Source organism: Malus sylvestris, chromosome 15 (genome assembly GCF_916048215.2).
Source record: "Malus sylvestris chromosome 15, drMalSylv7.2, whole genome shotgun sequence".
Classification (NCBI taxonomy): domain Eukaryota; kingdom Viridiplantae; phylum Streptophyta; class Magnoliopsida; order Rosales; family Rosaceae; genus Malus; species Malus sylvestris.
In genome coordinates, this window is record NC_062274.1 from 13,371,502 (window position 1) to 13,390,861 (window position 19,360).

The 19,360-nt window shown below is 38.4% G+C and overlaps 6 protein-coding genes across 8 annotated transcripts; 2 read left to right on the forward strand and 4 right to left on the reverse strand.

Moving 5' to 3' along the window:
• The first annotated feature begins 960 nt into the window (after positions 1 to 960).
• On the forward strand, positions 961 to 3,103 carry LOC126604418 (adenine nucleotide transporter BT1, chloroplastic/mitochondrial-like). Of its 2 annotated transcripts, XM_050271672.1 has the most exons (3): positions 961 to 1,746; positions 1,984 to 2,142; positions 2,239 to 3,103. In XM_050271672.1, the coding sequence occupies exons 1-3, from the start codon at positions 1,147 to 1,149 to the stop codon at positions 2,707 to 2,709; spliced, it is 1,230 nt and encodes a 409-aa protein (XP_050127629.1). In that variant the 5' UTR covers positions 961 to 1,146; the 3' UTR covers positions 2,710 to 3,103. The 2 variants fall into 2 exon arrangements, with proteins under 2 accessions (XP_050127629.1, XP_050127630.1); XM_050271673.1 differs by lacking the exon at positions 1,984 to 2,142 and having other exon boundaries at positions 2,290 to 3,103.
• Positions 3,014 to 3,660, reverse strand: LOC126604429 (DEAD-box ATP-dependent RNA helicase 52C-like). The gene is made up of 2 exons (XM_050271684.1): positions 3,416 to 3,660; positions 3,014 to 3,224 (listed from the first exon to the last, which is right to left on the reverse strand). Exons 1-2 carry the CDS (start codon positions 3,650 to 3,652, stop codon positions 3,018 to 3,020), a joined length of 444 nt encoding a protein of 147 aa, XP_050127641.1. The 5' UTR covers positions 3,653 to 3,660; the 3' UTR covers positions 3,014 to 3,017.
• Positions 3,661 to 3,712: 52 nt separating this feature from the next.
• Positions 3,713 to 4,477, reverse strand: LOC126602683 (DEAD-box ATP-dependent RNA helicase 52C-like). Its single transcript, XM_050269589.1, has one exon. The coding sequence runs from the start codon at positions 4,286 to 4,288 to the stop codon at positions 3,713 to 3,715; it is 576 nt and encodes a 191-aa protein (XP_050125546.1). The 5' UTR covers positions 4,289 to 4,477.
• A 1,994-nt stretch (positions 4,478 to 6,471) lies between these two features.
• LOC126604428 (uncharacterized) lies at positions 6,472 to 9,227 on the reverse strand. Its single transcript, XM_050271683.1, has 8 exons — positions 8,950 to 9,227; positions 8,718 to 8,846; positions 8,391 to 8,506; positions 8,108 to 8,189; positions 7,897 to 7,956; positions 7,708 to 7,815; positions 7,217 to 7,262; positions 6,472 to 6,890 (listed from the first exon to the last, which is right to left on the reverse strand). Exons 1-8 carry the CDS (start codon positions 9,016 to 9,018, stop codon positions 6,679 to 6,681), a joined length of 822 nt encoding a protein of 273 aa, XP_050127640.1. The 5' UTR covers positions 9,019 to 9,227; the 3' UTR covers positions 6,472 to 6,678.
• A 2,364-nt stretch (positions 9,228 to 11,591) lies between these two features.
• LOC126604419 (probable ethanolamine kinase) lies at positions 11,592 to 15,418 on the forward strand. The gene is made up of 11 exons (XM_050271674.1): positions 11,592 to 11,845; positions 12,104 to 12,195; positions 12,374 to 12,480; positions 12,868 to 12,973; positions 13,341 to 13,463; positions 13,642 to 13,733; positions 13,999 to 14,083; positions 14,443 to 14,548; positions 14,648 to 14,714; positions 14,824 to 14,916; positions 14,995 to 15,418. The coding sequence occupies exons 1-11, from the start codon at positions 11,709 to 11,711 to the stop codon at positions 15,139 to 15,141; spliced, it is 1,155 nt and encodes a 384-aa protein (XP_050127631.1). The 5' UTR covers positions 11,592 to 11,708; the 3' UTR covers positions 15,142 to 15,418.
• A 53-nt stretch (positions 15,419 to 15,471) lies between these two features.
• LOC126604416 (F-box/kelch-repeat protein At1g55270-like) lies at positions 15,472 to 18,586 on the reverse strand. Of its 2 annotated transcripts, XM_050271670.1 has the most exons (3): positions 18,175 to 18,586; positions 17,867 to 18,072; positions 15,472 to 16,969 (listed from the first exon to the last, which is right to left on the reverse strand). In XM_050271670.1, exons 2-3 carry the CDS (start codon positions 17,891 to 17,893, stop codon positions 15,710 to 15,712), a joined length of 1,287 nt encoding a protein of 428 aa, XP_050127627.1. In that variant the 5' UTR covers positions 17,894 to 18,072; positions 18,175 to 18,586; the 3' UTR covers positions 15,472 to 15,709. The 2 variants fall into 2 exon arrangements, with proteins under 2 accessions (XP_050127627.1, XP_050127626.1); XM_050271669.1 differs by having other exon boundaries at positions 17,867 to 18,586.
• Positions 18,587 to 19,360: the final 774 nt, after the last annotated feature.

Sequence of the window (19,360 nt, forward strand, 5' to 3'; positions counted from 1 at the left end):
TGGACGTGTGGTTTTTGGTATTAAACATAGCCGCGTAGTTGATTAGGGTCTTCCAATCAAAATATAATTTTATTCTACTTATGGCAAATTTGAAACATCAACAACCAAATTCTATCTGAATCTCGTGGCCTCAAACTGCTAAGAAAGCATCTTACAAAATAAAAAGACAAATGTATCACGAAGATACACATTGACAGAAGTGGATAAGTTGTCTGAAATATGAAAATCTAACTCATTAAAATCAAAGGAAAATTAATGAAACGGGCTTGAAAATTTTGAGTTTTAACGATAAGGACAAAATAAATGGTAAAGTGAATAGTACCAGGATTGACTTTTTAGTGTAAAAATGTGGTTTTTCATTAAAGTGAACAATACCGGGAGCTTTTCATTAAAGTTCCCTAAAATCAATGGTGTGCTCTGCTTATTTAAAATGAGATAAGTCGTGAATTCAAAAATTATTTTGAATGACATAAATTATGAATGGAAATGACCTTAGTTGTTCAGGTATGACACGTGAATGACATCCATGCCTTGTGTACCCTAATTGAAATGAGATACTCCAATTTTTTGTTTTTCATGTATTGGATTAAGAACTGTAATGCGTGTTTATGAAATAATTGATATCATATGTGTAAGTAAAGAATAATGCTAGGAAAATCAAAATTTTAAATCAAATTTGTAAGCTAAATGTTGCGTCACTAATAAGAAACAAGCATATTAATCGACTATTAGTTAATAATTTAATCATCTACAACCACGTCATTTGATTTGCAAATTTAACTTCTCTAGCATTACTCGTTAATAAATGCAAACAAAGTCATAAATCTAAAAAACTTGAATATTTATATTTTAATAAACACAAAAAATAATTCCAATAATATTCCAAACGAGTGTTGTACCCCAAAAGAATAAAATTTAATTGGCTGTCCTTAGTTTTGGAGTGTTGGTCGACATAAAAAAAGTTGGGAGTGTTGGCAAACAAAACCCTACTCTTCTCACACCCACAAAGAAAACAGAGAGACAACAAATGCAGAAGTAGAAAGTGTTTTTCTCCTCTTCCCCCAAAAATATCAAATTTTAAATCCACCCCAACTCTTTTTTCTGCTCAAAGATTTGATCTTTATATAGTTTCAAGCTTTTGGATTAATGGGTGGAAGAAGATTGCAGGGTACTGGAAATACAAACGACGATGTAGTATTCTCTTGTTCTTCCGGGATTAGAATCCGATGCAGTCCTCTAAATAATACTTCGCAGTCCGGTGGACTATTTGCCAGCGTTCAAGTTGCAAGAGGATTTGGTATCACACCGAGTCCTCAGAACTCCATAGACCAAACCACAAAGCTTCTAAGCTCCACGTGCATGACATACATGTCGACGCCGGGTTTCGGGTTTTGGATTGGCAGGGTTAATGAGTTGGTGGAGGCAGATGCATTGCTGGAGGTTGCAGAAGCAGAAGAGCTGTTGAAGATTCAGAAAATTAATGGTAACGGTGGTGGTTTGAGATTGAAAATAAAGGTTGGACATGCATCGCTGAGGCGGCTGCTGAGCGGAGCAGTGGCGGGAGTGGTGTCGCGGACGGCGGTTGCTCCATTGGAGACGATACGGACGCATTTGATGGTGGAGGGCAGTGGCCACTCCAGTGCTTCTCAAGTGTTTCATTCTATCATGGAAGCTGATGGATGGCAGGGCTTGTTTAGGGGTACTTTGGTCAATGTCATCAGGGTTGCTCCATGCAAGGCTATTGAGGTATGATCGCCAAGAATTGATACTGGTGAATTGTACGTGTAAATTTTGATACACGAACACGAAGAATTTATCTTCGTCGTGAAATTCTTTATGCAGAATGTTCGTTAATGTTTGATCATTGATAACATCTTGATGGGTTTTGTCAACGACAATGATATTCTAACTTTATAAAGAACAAACATCTGTTTCATAACCCGACTAGTATAACTTCATATTTCTGACTCTGGTTTTGTGTAGTTATTTGCTTATGACACGGTGAAGAAGCACTTAACTCGACCCGGTGAAGAGCTGAAAATCCCTATCCCCGCTTCATCAATCGCAGGCGCTGTTGCTGGATTCAGCTCAACCTTGTGTACATACCCTCTAGAGTTGTTAAAAACACGATTAACCATCCAGGTAAATCAGACCCCGAAATTCAAAAAGAACTATTGAATTCATTGGTTTGTTTTCTTCGCATCAGTACTCATAGTCACATATTTTACTTGATTGCAGAGAGGAGTGTACAATAACTTTTTCGACGTAGTTTCAAAAATTATCCGACAGGAGGGACCTGCAGGGCTATACAGAGGACTCACCCCGAGTTTAATTGGCGTAATTCCATACGCTGCCGCCAACTATTTTGCTTATGATGCCCTCTCAAAAGCATACAAGAAAGCTTTCAAAAAGGAGGAAATCGGAAACATAACGACTCTCTTGATCGGATCAGCAGCTGCTGCAATTTCTAGCAGCGCAACTTTCCCGCTTGAGGTGGCTCGGAAGAGAATGCAGGTTGGGGCTCTCAGTGGGAGGCAGTACAAGCACATACTTGATGCTCTTTCAAGCATACATGCGAGTGAAGGAATCGGTGGCCTGTACAAAGGGTTAGGGCCGAGCTACATGAAATTGGTCTCAGCTGCTGGGATTTCCTTCATGTGCTATGAAGCATGCAAGCGAATACTGACTGAGAACGAGGAAGAAATCTAATACGCGAGCTTAAGGACTCTGAATTTGCAATTTTGGATCATCCATCAAAAAGTAGCTAGGTGGTATAAACTGAACCATATATATACAGGGTTTGGCTGGACAATCATCAAACTGAAAGTAATCTTCATCATGCTCTCAAACTCGTTTCTTGGGGGTCAAGAAAAGTTCAAGTTGTCTTCAGGGGAGGAAAATCAGTTCGATTGCTAGTTGTACATGGTGTGGACTACCAAGGGCACCTTGCTGACAAATACAAAACCGGTGGTTGGCTTGCCGTGGTCACACTTACAAATTTATAAAAACTGTGTTTCTTACATGATCTTACTATGTACAATCTGAGTAGATGCGCCTTGGGGTTTTAACAGATTTTTCAAAAGGATGAGATACCAAGTTCGAATCTCCAATCTCCATTGACCAAAATTGAACCAACTCTTTGTGTGATGAGACCTGTGTGTGCTTGATCCAACTCTTCCAACAGCGAGAAATATGTAGTTTAACAGAAAATCTGCAGCAAGCCTCTGCAGAAGACGGTAATTATAAACACAAACAAATTAATGAATGCTTAGTAAATGGTTATCGCTAGCCACAAGATTTTGATTGATTATCGAACCTAAAAGAGAACAATCATACAATATGCAGCTAGAATAAACCAACACACCAAGCATAACATCTAATCACACGAAGGAGCATTAACGTTTAATTGGTGCACCTGTATTTCATCTGGAAATGTAGCACTGAAAAGCAACGTTTGTCTTGCACCAGAGCGAGGCATGTCCGTTTGTTCAACAATCCTCCTTATCTGAGGCTCAAAACCCATGTCCAACATCCTATCAGCCTCATCTAATGCCAAATATTTGACATTTCTCAGCGAAACTCGCGACCTCTCAATCATGTCCACTAAGCGCCCAGGAGTTGCAACAAGAATATCACAGCCTCTCTCCAGCATACGCAACTGCAGAGTCAAGGATTACCAATAAACACAACACAAAAAACGTTACCATGGCTATCAAGTCGCAGCCGTCTTGCCGGACCCGGTCTGAGCACCGGCCATCAAGTCGCGGCCAGCCATGGCTATCGGAATAGCGTGGCGCTGAATCGGCGTGGGCTTCACGTACTTGCACCGCTTGATGTTTTCGTTCAAACACTCGCCCAAATCGATCTCGAGAAACGTGTCCACCGGCGGCGGAATGTCCTCGCCGCTCGCCTCCGGTGGGATGTCTTCGTAGGCTTCGAAATTGATACCGCCATTGCCACCGCCTTTTTCCTCAGTGACTTTGAGCTGATCAAATTTCTCAGAGACATTATCAAACGGGTTTGGGGGCGGTTGTGCCCAAAAGTGACCGCGACCTCGTCCTCGTCCTCCGCCGCCGCGACCCCGACCGTTCCGGTCGGCTTGCTTTCCGGGACCGCCAGTGTAGCTTTGCCTAAAGCCGTACTGGGTGGACTCGATTGGGGGCGCGTAACCGTAACCATACGAGCCCCCGCCAGTGTTTCGGAGGTGCGGAGGTACGTAGCAGTTAAAGGGCTGGCGAGTCGGGTTCCGGTTTGACTCGGTGGAGGAATCGGACCAAGGCATTGTCATCTGCGATGGTTTTTTACTGTAAAACAAATTCTCAGATTAAGGTTTCGGGTAAGGCCGGAGGTTTGGTTCGAATATCGAAAATGGTGTAGGTATTTTAGAGAGAGAAAGCACGATGGAGACGATGAGAGAAAAGGCTGCAGTGACAGTGTGTAGTAAAATCACTCTCTTTCTCTCTCCTGTTTCTCTCTCTCTCTCAAATACCTACACCATTTTCGCACGATGGCGCGATGGAGAGATTGATGGTTTTTCGCACGTTCATTTAATGCGCGCGTGCTCTGATCCCGCGAATTTTTGTTCGCCGATTTTTATTCTTTTTTTCTCAACGGCCTGGTTTCGTGTGACGTGGAGGCCTTTTTAGGATCCTTTTTAATTGGGTATTCCGTATTCAGAGAGGATGCTCCCCGAATCATATTTGCGGATATTTCGGAGATTATCCAGTTATATTTGTTTATCTTATACCATGGTTAATTTTTGTCAAATATTATTTATAAAAAAATATTTAATAATTTATGATCGTACGATGTACAATAAATTAATGTTATTTGAGGATTCGGCAAGGACCCTCTCTCTTTCATATTGGAGAGAGATTTTTCAATGTAATTGATACATTAAATGGTACACCACATATTACTATACAAATAATAAAATATATGTATTAAAAAATTAATAATTTAAAAAATAAAAAATTCCGCTACTTACATAAAAATACGTATGTGTTCCTAGTAGAGCTGCAACGAGGCCGATCGTTTCTCAAAAAATATCTTTCAGGTGGTGACGTGGCTAGTTGCCAATGCTGGGAATTGTAGGACGTTTTGGTGCTCCAACACGCGATAAGAATGCGAAGTGAACTTTTGTATCGAAAAAACCAACGGCCATGATAATTTAGTATCTTTAGAGCACTTCCAGCATGCTTGGTAGCCCCGTGGACATGGAGCAAATCCAATCCAATTGCCTCCCAAACTAGCTCCAGTCCATTCGGGCAATTGGGTTAGAGGGCAGGTGGGTGTCTAAGGCCCAAGTGCTTGAGGGCTTTGTGAAGCAAGTTCATGTTATAAATTTTTTTGTGTCAGCCATGTGCACCACACGGGCGTGTGGGGGCGCATTACCGACAAGATTTTAGACGGTGGGTCCTGCGCGTTACAGTCTGGAAGTGGGTGTTATTGGGTGCAACATGGCACCATCTTGGCCGTTGGATTTCAACAACTTTTTTTCTGGACCGTTCGATTTCCAACGGTAAAAAAAAAATTCAAAATTCCCCTAACGGCTAGATGACGTGGCACAATCTGAGCTGTTCGATTCCAAATCAACGATCCACGTTTTTCGACTTTAAAAATTAAAAAAAAGAAAAGAAAAAAAAGATCTGATATGTTACCGTTATGGCATGTGGCACAACTGGAGGGTTGGATTTCAAATTTTCTATAATCTGACGGTAGAAATTTTTTGTAATCCAACGGTAGAAATCTCAATATAATGACATGTGACGTAATGAGACTGGTTAAAAATCATATCCGAAATTACAAATAAAATTATTTTTTATTATTTTATAAAATAAAAAATACTAATATTTTATTGCCTATTGCCATGGCTATTCAGTTTAGGAGTGGAGATGCAAAAGACAATTACTGTTCATTAAAGATAATTACTATTCAATGGAGGGGATTCAAAATTATATGGAGATAGAGTTTACGAGCTTGTTTGAAATGCTTTTAAGATGACTGAAAGCGTATTTGGTAAAAATGTTATTGGAACTAATACTTAGTAAAAGTGCAAGTAAATCTTGAAAAAACACTTAAAAGTGCTTCATGGAAAAAGCACATAACTGGTACATAAAGCATTCAAGTGCTTTTGAAATAAAAAAACATTCTCTAAAAACGCTTTTAGTCGTATTAAAAACACTTTCAAACGAGCCATACATATGAAATACCACCGAATAGTGTATTCCATTGCAAAAAGTTTGTTGCTCGCTTTTGTGTACTCAAGTAAGTTCATCGTTGTCACGAGCACTTTAGTTTGTATTCCTATCCATGGATGGTGATTCCATGAACGGTGACTCCATGAACGACGAGGTCAAACCTGTGATTGACTCATGGAGTGAATAAGCTAGATAGCCAGAGCACTGGTCCATCCGCTTGCATAATACCGCTGTATAATAGTTATGAATAGTTATTGACTCCCGGGAAAAGGAAGAAAAATGGTACCTAGCATGGGGCATACATTAAATATGAAGAATGTATACAAAAGATTCAATCTTCATGCAGGGTAGAGAATTTACAGGATCGGATTGTGGCGTCGCATACTTTGATATGGACGCATATCAATTCCGTCTCGAGAAATCTTGGAAGAGGTTCTATCCCGTCAGTAGAATGTCCGATTACCAGACATTTTCCTCATTAAGTTTGTTCGGCCATTTCAGATCCAGTTAATAGATGCTTCTCTTCCTCCTCAAGTCTTTCCAACCATTTCAGTCCTAGATCACACCCGGCTTTCGCAGCAATCTGGAATCGTTCCCTTGCCATCTCTATGGGATCTGTTATGCTTTCCTTTCTGGCCAAAGGACCCCTCTTTGAAGCAAACTTCGTCACAGATTCTGGGATTTCAGCACCTAAGACGTGCAGTTTTATCAGTAAGGGTAGAAAAATCATTACAAAAATGTAAATTCTTGGTTCTGCCGCACTGTCATCTCCTATGAGGGAATGCAGAAAAATAAAATATAGCCATGCCATTTGTTCGACAGTTAGTGATAATATCGGTGTCCAGAACCCCTTTTTTTTTTCTTTTTTTATTATTTTTTTTTTATATAAAGATCGCAAAAAACTACCAATGAAACTGTGAAACTCCCCAATCATCCTTCATAGTTACACCAGCTATGAATATGAGTGGACAACAAGTTTCACGTAAAACAAAAGAAGCGTGGTTGGAAGAACAGACCTCTTAGAAGAAGAGATCCAAATGCTATAGCTGCAGCAGCATGTCCCTGCATATATTAAAAGGAATAAAAGTAAAATGGTGCACTAGTCAAACGAGAGAGAGAGAGAGAGAGAGAGAGAGAGAGTTGCTACAACTAATAAATTATTTGGAGAAACAAGGGTTCGGTATTACAAAGGCAAAATGCAACCATGTTTTGGATCATGAAACTTAAAACTCATTTTGGAAATGGAAGAAAGTGTCTACTCAAGCCGAGAAATACGGAAGTTTTAATTTACTCGTGTATGTGTCATAATAGCTCATCAAGTATATCTAAGCCCGTTTCAAAGATCACCATTTTTACACAACAAAAATGTACAACTACTAAAGCAATTTAAGTTTGTTTAAACAATGTCCATTTTTCCATCACCAGTACTTAGTTTCCACCCACATGCATATCCCTTGTCGATGATCCATTGCTGAAACTGAGTAGGGAGTAGTAGGAGCTCGTTTACCTTATCTGATGCCCTATAGAAACACCATAATGCGGAAGCCATATCTTTTTTCACGCAGTCTCCCGTCAGATACACGGAACCCAGAAGGTAAAGAGCACCTGGATGCAACTAGAACATAGCGAGCTCACGTAAGGCCTTGAACCACATTTCAGAATCATTATAATTTGTATCTGCATTGTGAAAATATACCCGGTCAACAGCCTTCTCTATATAATGGAAAGCTTGCTGATCTGACTGGACGTATTCATTCTAACGGAAAACCAAAACAGTTGGAAAATCAGTAATAAGGGAGAACTTAAGCACGGAAATCACTAAACTTTATAGGTTTTGAAAACGTAAACTATCGTTAAGAACGCTAAACTGATCTATACTTCAAGTACAAACTTCTTAGAATTCTTACATCAACTCTAAGACGACAACCCAGTTCGTACTGTGCATCCGGATCACCCATATCCGCTGCTTCAACTAACAAGGCAGCTCCGCTGTTATGACAAAAAAGAACAAAATATAAGTTACATGACCTACTTTTCCTGTTCGTTTATTTTTTCTTATCAAATGCTTATCTAGGTGCTCTGAAATACAATACAGTGTAGTAATGTAGGGAATGCAGACCACCACCATCAGTGAAGCAACATGAAAAACACCTAAACGAATCGATTAAAACTACGAGAAATCACACTTACATAGCTTTGCAGGCTCCCGGGACATGGTATTTCAAATGCAATTTCGACAACCAATACCTGGCATGGGTATTTGAATTGTCAGCCTCCAGAGCCAACTCAAAACTCTCCTTTGCTGCCTGATACAAATTCAAATAACAAAAACATTAAAAAAATAAATAAATAAAGTTCATAAACAAAAAATAAAAATTCACAAATGGCGTTTGAGAAAAATACATAATTTACGTCAAAAATTAAAAATTTAATCCAAGTTCATAAACAAAAATACAAATTCACAAATGGGGTTAGAGCAAATACACAATTAACATCAGAAAATAAAATAAAAATTACCCGTAAGAGAGGGATGAGGCGGCGATCGTTGAGCTCGCAGTAATCGATGACTCGGTCGACTTCCTTGAGGGCACTCCAGCCTTTGGCTATCAACTCCATCGCCTTCTTGTTCCTGCTGTGCATCTCTCTCTGCAAAAAACCAAACCAAGAAATGGTGATATAAGCAGATGGAATTATAAGTGAGAGATTCGGCCGGAATGTAAGCTTGGGAGAGAGAGAAATGTGTACGGACTCGTTGGTTGAATTGGGTGAGTCCATTGGGAGGTTTCAGTCTGAGCTTCTTCAGCAGCTGCCTCTGCATCGTCTGTGTACCGTGTGAGTTCTAGAGTGAGAGCGAGTGAGAGAGAGAGAGAGAGAGGAAGAAAAAATTAGAGTGAGAGAGGGGTGGTGGAGGCGATGGGCGGAGTAGCGGCGAAGGTTTTGGTGGAGGAGAGAGACGGTTGAGAGGAGAGAACAGGAGTGATTGATTCAAAGTAGTAATTTTCTTACCGAGTACGAAATCCGGGTCTTCCTGACCCGGATGTAAATAAAACTCAAGATTTATCTCATCCTTTCAGCCTAAAAGTAATTGGGCTTCGGTCCTTTTTAGCCTGTAACAAATCGAGGCCCGTGACCCATAAAGTCCGGTAGCACAAACACAGCGATCAAAAGTTTTTTGGTTGAGTGGTGTTATCACTCATTTTTACTTTTTTCACCGTCTTTGTTAATTTTTATCTTTTGATATTCTTCAAATCATTTGATTCGACATCGAAAATTAAGAGAATTGTGTGGGAAGTAAAAAACGAGTATGGATGAGTATTTATCATTAATAACCAAAATTTAACATCCAAATTCATAAATGTTAGTTTTTATAAAAACTTTCAAATATATCAGAAAACTCACATGAATAGACCTAAATACCCTCAAAATTCAAAACCATTTACATAGAAGTGCTTCACGAGAATTCTTAGGACCTCTGAGGTGAACCCCGTTTTGACCTAATGGTGCTCTCAAAGCAAGCTGATCAAATGTCAAACACACTCCTACTGTCGCAATCTCAGTGAACCTCAGTGTTGTAACCTTCAATTGCAGAACTTCATAAACCCTAATGTCATCGGTGACAGTCCCTACAACCACAACAATCTTGTTGTCCTTTCCTTGCATATACTTAATCAACATCGAGAGAGAAAGGGTGCCTTGTTGACAAACATTTAAGAATGACTGCATTCAACTTGCTTCTAGTCATTCAGACAAGAAAACGGTACAGCTTGACGAGAAGTTTGAGATAGATATCATTGGACATCATTGGACTTGGGCGCATTGTACTTCATCTTCTTGCTTTTACCTCCTGCCACAAGATCGATCTCCATTGTTGATGCTGGTGTTGACGTTCAGTTGCTCGGGACATCGCTTCGAAAACATTGGGCCTTTATCTGGCCAATTCATTGATCAAATATAGGATCCCATACTGCCATATGGTTGAGCCAACGATGAAGATAGTAGGAGAAAAAGAGTGATTCCCCCCACAGTCTTGTACCCATGAGAAAGGCTTTTAATGGTACCTTCATTATTGGCAGCAATTTTTGCTGCTGGTGGTTACGACAAGGAAGTTGGGAACGATGATGTGGCTGAGGGCTGTGTAAATCTTATTGCTTATGGTCCTTGGTTCTTGGCTAACCCAGACTTTTTTACTTTATGTTTATTTTGTTTTAATTCTGAGGGTATTTAAGTCTATTTAAGTGGATTTTCTGTTATTTTTGAAAGATTTTATAAAAATGACATTTATGAAATTAAGTGTTAAATTTTGGCTATTTTCGATAAAAGCTCTATGCGGATAGTACCACTCTTTTAGTTATGTATGACACAAAAATATAAAAGCATTAAAACACCTAGGAGAAAACCACTTCTAGGTGTTTTTTCATAAATAAATTGAGTTTTTGATAAAACTTTTAACACGTTAATATTTCAAGTAAAAAACGCTTATGAGTATAATGTTTCATAGACAGTAAGTTTACTAGCAGACTTTACTTTAACCGAGTTAACTAAAATAGTATGTTTACAATTATACACTTGAATTCGAATATTTCGTAATACTAAAATTATTTAAAATATTTTCGCATTACCAAATGTGATGAAACTTCTAAACACAAACTCACTCGTTCACACTACCAATATTATGACATTTCTAAAATCATTTCCTTTCACATTACCAAATTGATGAAATTTCTCCTCGTCCACACGGCATACTTCCAAATTGCCAATTCAACACCTGTGACACATGTCATATTGAATAAACACTAGGCCAAATCGCAAACCGGAATTCAGCACTTGGCAAACTATAAGTGGCTCAGCTCACTTATAATTAGTTATTCATATCAATAAATTAATATATTTCTGTTATTTATTTGGTTTCCTCCTAACATCACAGAAAGTCTAGGATGTGTTTGTGAATTCCACATGTTCATACATATACATATTCCTAACTTTGCAATATAATCTCTATAAATTTATTTTTTTAATGTGAGTAATTCCTCAAACGTGAGTATAGCGAACTTTCTCAACCCTGCAACTAAGTTCAAATCTCCATGTTAAATTTAAACATGAGTTAAATAACCAATACGCGATTGATTCCTTCTAATACAAGTCATGGGTTCCCAATTTATAAAAGTAATTTGAATATTATTTATTCTTTTTCTCGTTTGAAAGCAAAATTATACAAGTCATCGATCACATAAGATATTGTTTTTAAGAGTCGACCACATAGAATCTTGCTTTTTCTTGATAGGACCACGTATCGGGCCTCTAACATAACAGGACACACGTGGCAAAAGATAAATTGTCGGAAGCCCAAGTCGGTCATTCCACATCACCGGCCCTATAAGAACCTCCCGGTTAAGCAGGAGCTTTGGAAATTTCGGTTGTGCATTCGGAACGAGTAGTGCTACAGAAAAACGTTGCGTTTGAAAATTAAAGCAAAAAATTCAGCCAAAAAAAAAAAAAAGTCAGAGAGAAATGGGAGCGGTGAAGAACATCTGGAACGCCATGGAAGTAGCTGCGCAAGCTTCAGATTGCTCCACCTCTCAGATCCATTCTTCTTCCCTCTCCGTCGACCCCTCCCTCCCTCTCCCTCCCGTCTCGCCTCTCATCATGTCAGTCTCCCTCTCTCTCTATATATGTGTATATGGCCTACAATTCGTTTTGTGCAACTTGTTTTTGCTCAGATAAATTATTCGATTTTTAGAATTGATATTTATGTATACATTTTTTTAAAATCCAGTTTGGTGGATGAGAAATTGCAGGAAACGAGAGGAAAATTTGAAAAATGGATTCAAATTTTTTTAATTAATTTGTCTACTTTATAAGGAGTAAATTTTATATTTTAATGTGTTATATGATTGAATTTGCAGAGAATTGTGCAAGGATCTGTTTAAGAAATGGTCAAATTTGGAGAATTCTCGCTTCTCCGTGGAGACAGTTTCCGGCGGCATCACAAATCAATGTGAGTGCTGTTCTTCTTCTTGTTTGTTGTTTTTGGATTCTATGAGCTAAGAGAAGTTATCGTACGTGAAAATTTGTTATCGAAAAACAAAACTTTGAGTTCGTTATTGTTCATTCGATTTTTCTGAGTGATTTATGGTGTAGAGCTGAACTAAGTTAGTGATCGTTGATGCATGCAGTGCTGAAGGTGACTGTGAAGGAAGAGAATGGAAATACCGTGTCTGTGACAGTGCGGTTGTACGGGCCTAACACCGATTATGTTATCAATAGGGAACGCGAACTGCAGGTAGTTTTGAGAAGTTTTGTAATGTTGTTATGTATGAAAAATTAATTCTAGTAGTATTACTACCATTTCAAAGCTTGTAAGTCTCTGTTGTGGTCCGGTTGGCTGCTCATTTACTCAACTTTCACATTTCCTTTTCCCGATATCGATTCATTTTCTTTTAAAGTTTTGGTTAGTTTATTTTTTAGGTAAAGCAGATCTGAGTACTTCTTCGCCTACTTGGATTATGCCCCATCTGCAATTTTTTTGAATGTAACTGCCATGAATCATGTTTCTGTTGATGTTTATATGAGATGGCTTTCTGACTATACTGATTGTTTATCTTAACTGATTGGTGATGTTTTAATTGTATGCTTCGCTTTGTAAATTCTCACTGCATATTGTCTTCAGGCAATCAAATACCTCTCCGTTGCAGGATTTGGTGCAAATTTGCTTGGAGTTTTTGCCAATGGGATGGTGCAATCTTTTATCAATGCACGTACACTAGTCCCATCAGGTAACTTCGGTTATATGTTATTTTTAAAGTAAAGTTTTTTGTTAAAGAAGCTTGAAGGGAAAGCAAGAAAATCAAGTAAACAATATAAAGAGTTCCCAGGTTTTATACGACACTTAAAAAACAGATGGACTAATTCACCCCTTTACTCCACCACTTCTACCTTTCAAAATCTTTTCTCATTCGGTCAGTGGATAATCTCTGGGTCAACTCTCATTTTGAAATAAATGTCCTTTGAGGCAATTGAAACTGTATACAAGTTCAGGGACAGGAGGACACTTTTGTTGAAGTAAATCATATGCATTTTCAGGGTTCTTGCTGAACTGAATCTGTCCATTGACATGATTTTAACTTATTCCCTTCTCGGCAGACATGAGAAATCCAAAGCTGGCTGCCGATATTGCCAAGGAACTGCGCAGATTCCATCAAGTGGAAATTCCAGGTTCCAAGGAACCTCAGTTGTGGATTGACATGTTCAAGTTCTTTGAGAAAGGTTATCTCTAGTCTTACCTGCCTCATATATGTTATGTTCAACATTTCTTGTTAGCTAAATTGATATTAGGCGACTGGAAGTGGCCTGATTTTCATGGGTGGGTTTACAATTCATATAATTTTTAACATCAGTTCATACATGTAAGTTTTCTCATGATTGAGTCACCTTCTCGTTGCAGCATCTGCTCTTGAATTTGATGACAATGAGAAGCAGAAAGTTTATAAGACCATTTCATTTAGTGAAGTTCACAATGAAATGATTGAGCTCAAGGTATCTCCACCATCATTGTTTACTCGGCTATCCTTCTAATCAACTTAGAAAGTACGTAGAAATTGGCATAATAATGATGTGTGGAAGGCAAATCCCGAAGTGATTTAAAAATGACGTGTTGATGAAACGATAAAGGAATATATTTATTTGTATCAAAAAATTTGTTTCTAATTGTCATTTTCTGTTTCTGTGTTGGTTTAGTATACTGTATGGTTAATGTACTTTGTGCATATTTACCTAGATGTTTCTCCTGATAATGGAACAGGAATTGACAGACCGTTTTAACGCTCCAGTCGTTTTCGCTCACAATGACTTGCTTTCTGGAAATATAATGTTTAATGACGAAGAAGGTATTCCACACTTCTTTTCACTGTCTCTTATCATTGACTCCTAAAAAGAACTTTATCTTCCTATGATGCTAAAAGAATAGTCAGAATTCAATCCTGCTATATATCTGTTTGTGATAGTTGCCTAGGCGCTAGGGTTATGACGTCTTCCTGTGCCCACCATTGCTATTGGATGTCCAAGATGGTCAGAAATGAAACAGAATGAGATTTCCGTGATTGGTGCTTGAAATAGTATTTGGACATGCATTGGGGGAAAGCTAGAATAGATTCAATTTTTTGTTTCATAACTTTATAAAATGAAAGTAATATTGTTTTCCCCTTTTTTCCTTCCACTTACATTGATTTTCCTGATGAGTTTCCAGATAAACTCTACGTCATCGATTTTGAGTACGGATCATACAATTATAGAGGCTTTGACATTGGGAATCACTTCAATGAATATGCAGGCTATGAATGCGACTACAGTTTGTATGTTTTCTGTTTCTTGTTCTATCTTCTTTCCTTTTATTTCATACCATCACGATCTCATGGGATTACCTTTGATTGTTAAACACGGTGTCCATGCAGATACCCGAATAAGGATGAACAATACCACTTTTTGAGGCATTATATACAACCTGAAAATCAACAAGAGGTAAACTGGTTTCAAATTAATAATTTTAGCGTTAATTGAAGGGCGGAGTTAATGTTAACGGATGATAATCTGCTTCTTAAGTTTTCATTCATATTTTCCATACCAACAGGTATCAGACAAGGAACTTGAAGCTCTCTATGTTGAGGCAAATACATATATGTTAGCTTCACACTTATATTGGGCTTTATGGGGAATAATCCAGGTATACCTCTTTCTTATTTGTGCTTCTCCCATACCGTCAAATTTATCGCTGAATATAATTCTGTTCAATCGTATACAGGCAAAGTTTTCTCCGATCAATTTCGACTATCTTGGTTATTTCTTCCTGCGGTACAACGAATACAAAAAGCAGAAGGAAAGATGCTTCTCCATGGCAAGATCACATCTCGCGCAATCTGAGACCGGGTTAAACATGAAGGCGCAATAAGTAGGTGTCGGTATGTGATGAACTTGTAGGGAAATTATTTTTTGTTTACAAATTTTGGAAATGTTGTATTCTTTTGTAGCCAATTGTTAGATGAAAAATGAAAACAAACATGAACAAATAATTGGCATTCAGGAGCTTCCCGAAGCAGTGGAATGCAGAAACTTATGTATCTGATCTGTGTAATATTTTTCTGTCGTCGCATTCATGTACAACAATTTTGAGTTTTCGTGATTAAATTTGTCGAATTTTAGATCACCGAGAGAGGTGGCAAATCTCATGACTGTTGTTCGTTTAAGCGCAGCGATATGAAAGAAAATGAACAGTTGCACATAGCAACGAACATATGTGTATCATATATGTGAGAAAGTAATTTCACCAATACAAACATTGTCGAACACCTAGCAAATGGTACACGAGAATATATACCGATGGACTTTAGAATCCCTGTCGTCAGACAGGGCGAAGCCTCTAGGCTTCAACATTACATATGCAGTCCGTCAAATTGTGAAATTTTCAGAAGCATCGAACCAAAAGAGTGAACCTTTGAATTTGATACAATTTACAGTTTCTAAACTTGAAGAACCTGGCAGTGAACTATGTGACTTTTAAGGCGGTTCCTGCCGGCGAGGTTCGACCACAGATTCGTGACCAAGGTCCTGAACTGCCCCTTACCTGCGATAGTTTCCCATAGATATTCAGCACTTGCCTCGCCAACATCGCTGGATTTCGAAACATCAACCAGCGAGATGCTCATGTTATTCCGAATGATGCAAAGTTTGCCATTGAGGGGAACAAGGGAAGCTGCCTCCAAAGCCTTAGAATTACCTAAATGCATCTTGCTGTCAATATGCTTGCTCCAAGAATCCGTCGCTTTGTCATAAACTCTAAGTTTGCAGCCATCTTTGCATTCCGAAGCATAGAGATGCCCGTTTAAAGCAACACTTGGATTCCTCCAGCCTGCAACCATTCCGTCATACACAGAGTACCAGCTGTCGTTTTCTGGTTGGTAGACCTCGCTCAAAACTTGTCGATGAGACCCTAACCCCTTCAAGAACCATTTGCCTTCGTAAACAACCCCAATGTAGGGAGCCATTCCGGTGCTCATCTCTGAAATGAAGGACCATCTATTCTTGTTGGGATCATAGACTTCAGCTGATTTCAGGGACCGATGTATTCCCCCATTCTCCCCGCCGGCAACATACAAGCAGTTATTTATAACGCACGAGCCAAAGAAATGGCGCCGCCGAAGCATATCTGGGGCACGGTGCCATTTATTGGTCCTGGCATTATAAAAAATGACTCGCCTCATTGATCCCTTTAGCGGGTCTTTTCCTCCAAATAAATACAGGTGACAGCCACCGAGTACAGCACAACCAAACCCTAGGGCTGCAGAATATTCTTTAGGGACAGGAGGGAGGGGTTGCCAGAGCTGGTATACGGGATCAAAAGCATGCCAAGAGACTTTCCCTTCTCCATCCCTCTTAATTAAATATATCCACTCTTCTGCAATGCCAAGGTTCCTACGGAGGGAGTAAAAGAAGTTAGCAGCCAAAAGACGGTACCATCTTTTGCAAACCAGGCGGAGCTTACGATGCTCAACTCTTGGGACCCGAACTAGGCAAGCAACAGCAAGATCATCTGGGAGTCCAGGAAGCAGAGGGGATTGAATGCGGCTACTCTCCCCACGCGAAGGCTTACTCCTAGTTGGATGAATGGATGATTTAATGTCGGGTTGAAGACAGAGCTTTGCCCCAGGGACATACTTTTTAGCTCCAGCAACAGTTTTAAGGCCAGCATCTACTCTACATAAGCAAGCTGTTGAATCAACCTGCAAAGCGAAATGTACATTACTTAAACAATCAACCAGGCCATTTTACTTTGGAAATACGGCAACTCCACAAATGCATTATGTAAACACAGTTTCCCAGATCTCGTGGTAAGTCATTACCACGAGGGAGCAGGTGGCATGGATGATCTTCCATCATTTCTAATAATTTTCATGAACAATTAGCATGACGAACTCCTTTCAATATCACAAACGGGGGTACAACAGGTCAGCCAATTAAACACATACGAAACTCATGCAAATGTAAATTATATATTTAATCTATGACAGGCTTAAAATCAGCAACCGGCAACAACACAATCCTGGAAACAGAAACCAAACGGATAAAAACAAAGCAGACAGGAGTATAGGTTTTGAATTAGCGAGAAGCCAAAATTTTCTTCTACGGGTACCAAAAAGTAGGAAGATTGTCAGTGTTGCAACCTTGTTGTTCACATGTTTGTCCTCTTTTAGTGTTTTTCGTTGCCTCTTACACCTTAGAATGGGCATGAAGGATGTTTGCATTACTAGAGAAATTCCAAATTGGTTGGAAATGGAACCAATCCAACTGATATACGATTTCCGTTGAAGTCATTGGACAAAACATGCACTTTATGATACACAATTTCTAAGCTCACAAAATACAACCAACATTCTCCCTGGATTCAATGAAAGCTGACACAGCTGAACTTCATCCACCATCCATTCACCTTCTTAATGTTTTTCTTTTCCATAGTTACAACACTTATAACACACACACACACACACACGCACAAATCAAAAGCAAAACCGGAGAATCGGACAATTCGAAATGTAAAAGTCAGAAAACGAAAGATCAGTAAGGCACAGTATAGGAAGCAAAACATGAAAATGGTAGAAGAATTGACAAGAGAAACTTACCAACGGAGGCTGTATCCTTCTGTCCATCTTTTCTTCCTTTGAGGAACTTGCCAATACCAGCTTTTGCAGCAAAATAACGACACCTCAGAAATCAAATTACCAATCTCTCAATCATAATGTCCTACTTTTGAACCTAACCAAAACTTCAACTTCAAAAACTCCACCTCAAAATTCAAATCTTCAACTTTCAGCAGAAGAATCACAATCTGAAAACATCACAGGAAGAGGAACCCCAATTGGAAAACAACACAAACCCAACATTGTTCACTTCATTTCTCATCAAAACTAATCAAAAATAAAAAACTCACTTGGAAAAAGCCTCCAAAATTTCAAAAATCACAACCCAAAACCTCCAAAGATCTCATATTTTCAACAAAAAGACGAAAAGGAAGAGAACCCAAAACCTCCAAATGCGAGGCAGCACAAAGAGTAGGAGGCAAAGAGAGAAGTGGAGGAATAGATTGAGACCCCTCTCGCCATTAAAATGTCTCAGTGGAGTTTAGGGCCCATTTTTCACCTCAGCCGCACAACCCACCAAGCACAAGTGTTGAAAAAGAGAGAGAGAGAGGAAAAGGAAGGGGCAAACCTAAACCATTATCAAACCAAGGATTGGAGGATTATGGAAAGAAAGAAAGAAAGAAAGAAAGGGTTTTGATTGAGAGTGATGACGATTTGGTGGTTGTTTTGTGAAAGAAATTGAAGTAATAATTAACAAACCAAAGATTGGAAGTTAGCTTTTGCTTTGAGACTTTGAGGAAAAGAGAGTGGGAAATTTGAGGGTCAAATTATTTTATTTTATTTTATTTTTAAAACAAGATGATTTTTTTTATGAAACTGTTATTAGCACTTCAAAAATCTTATTTTTTATTATTTATTTAAAACTTTTTGTTATTAATAATACACAATTCCATATAATTTAATTTCTTCAAAAAGAAAAAAAGCACGAATCTCAACTTTTAACATATAAATTTTAAGGAAAAAAAAAACAAAACTTATAAAACTACACAAATAACTAGGTAATATTTTTTTTTTTTTAACAAACGATATTATCTACCTTAAGGGAAAGTGATGGGTTTATCCTCACAATGGGCTAGCAATAATATGGTTCAAATTCTCCTTTGAGGAAAATCGAACCTAAGACCTCTCATTTATAAGTGAAGAGAAATACTACTAAATCGTAATACTAAGTGACAACTAGGTAACAATTAAGAGAGAAAATTAAACTCATACAATATAAACTCTTACCAAACTAGTGTCTTACCGTTTTTCATTAAGTTGTTCACTTACAAACAATTGAGATTGTTTCTCAATGAAGTGCTCAAGTAATGCTAGGGAGATTACATTTGTAAACAAAATTTGCAAACTAAATGATGTGTAACTAATAGGAAACAAGTACGTTTATCAATGCTTAAGTAATAGTCAAATTATCAATTTTCATGTTATATAGTTTACTAAATTTTATCTACAAATTTAGCCTCATTAGCACTACTCGGA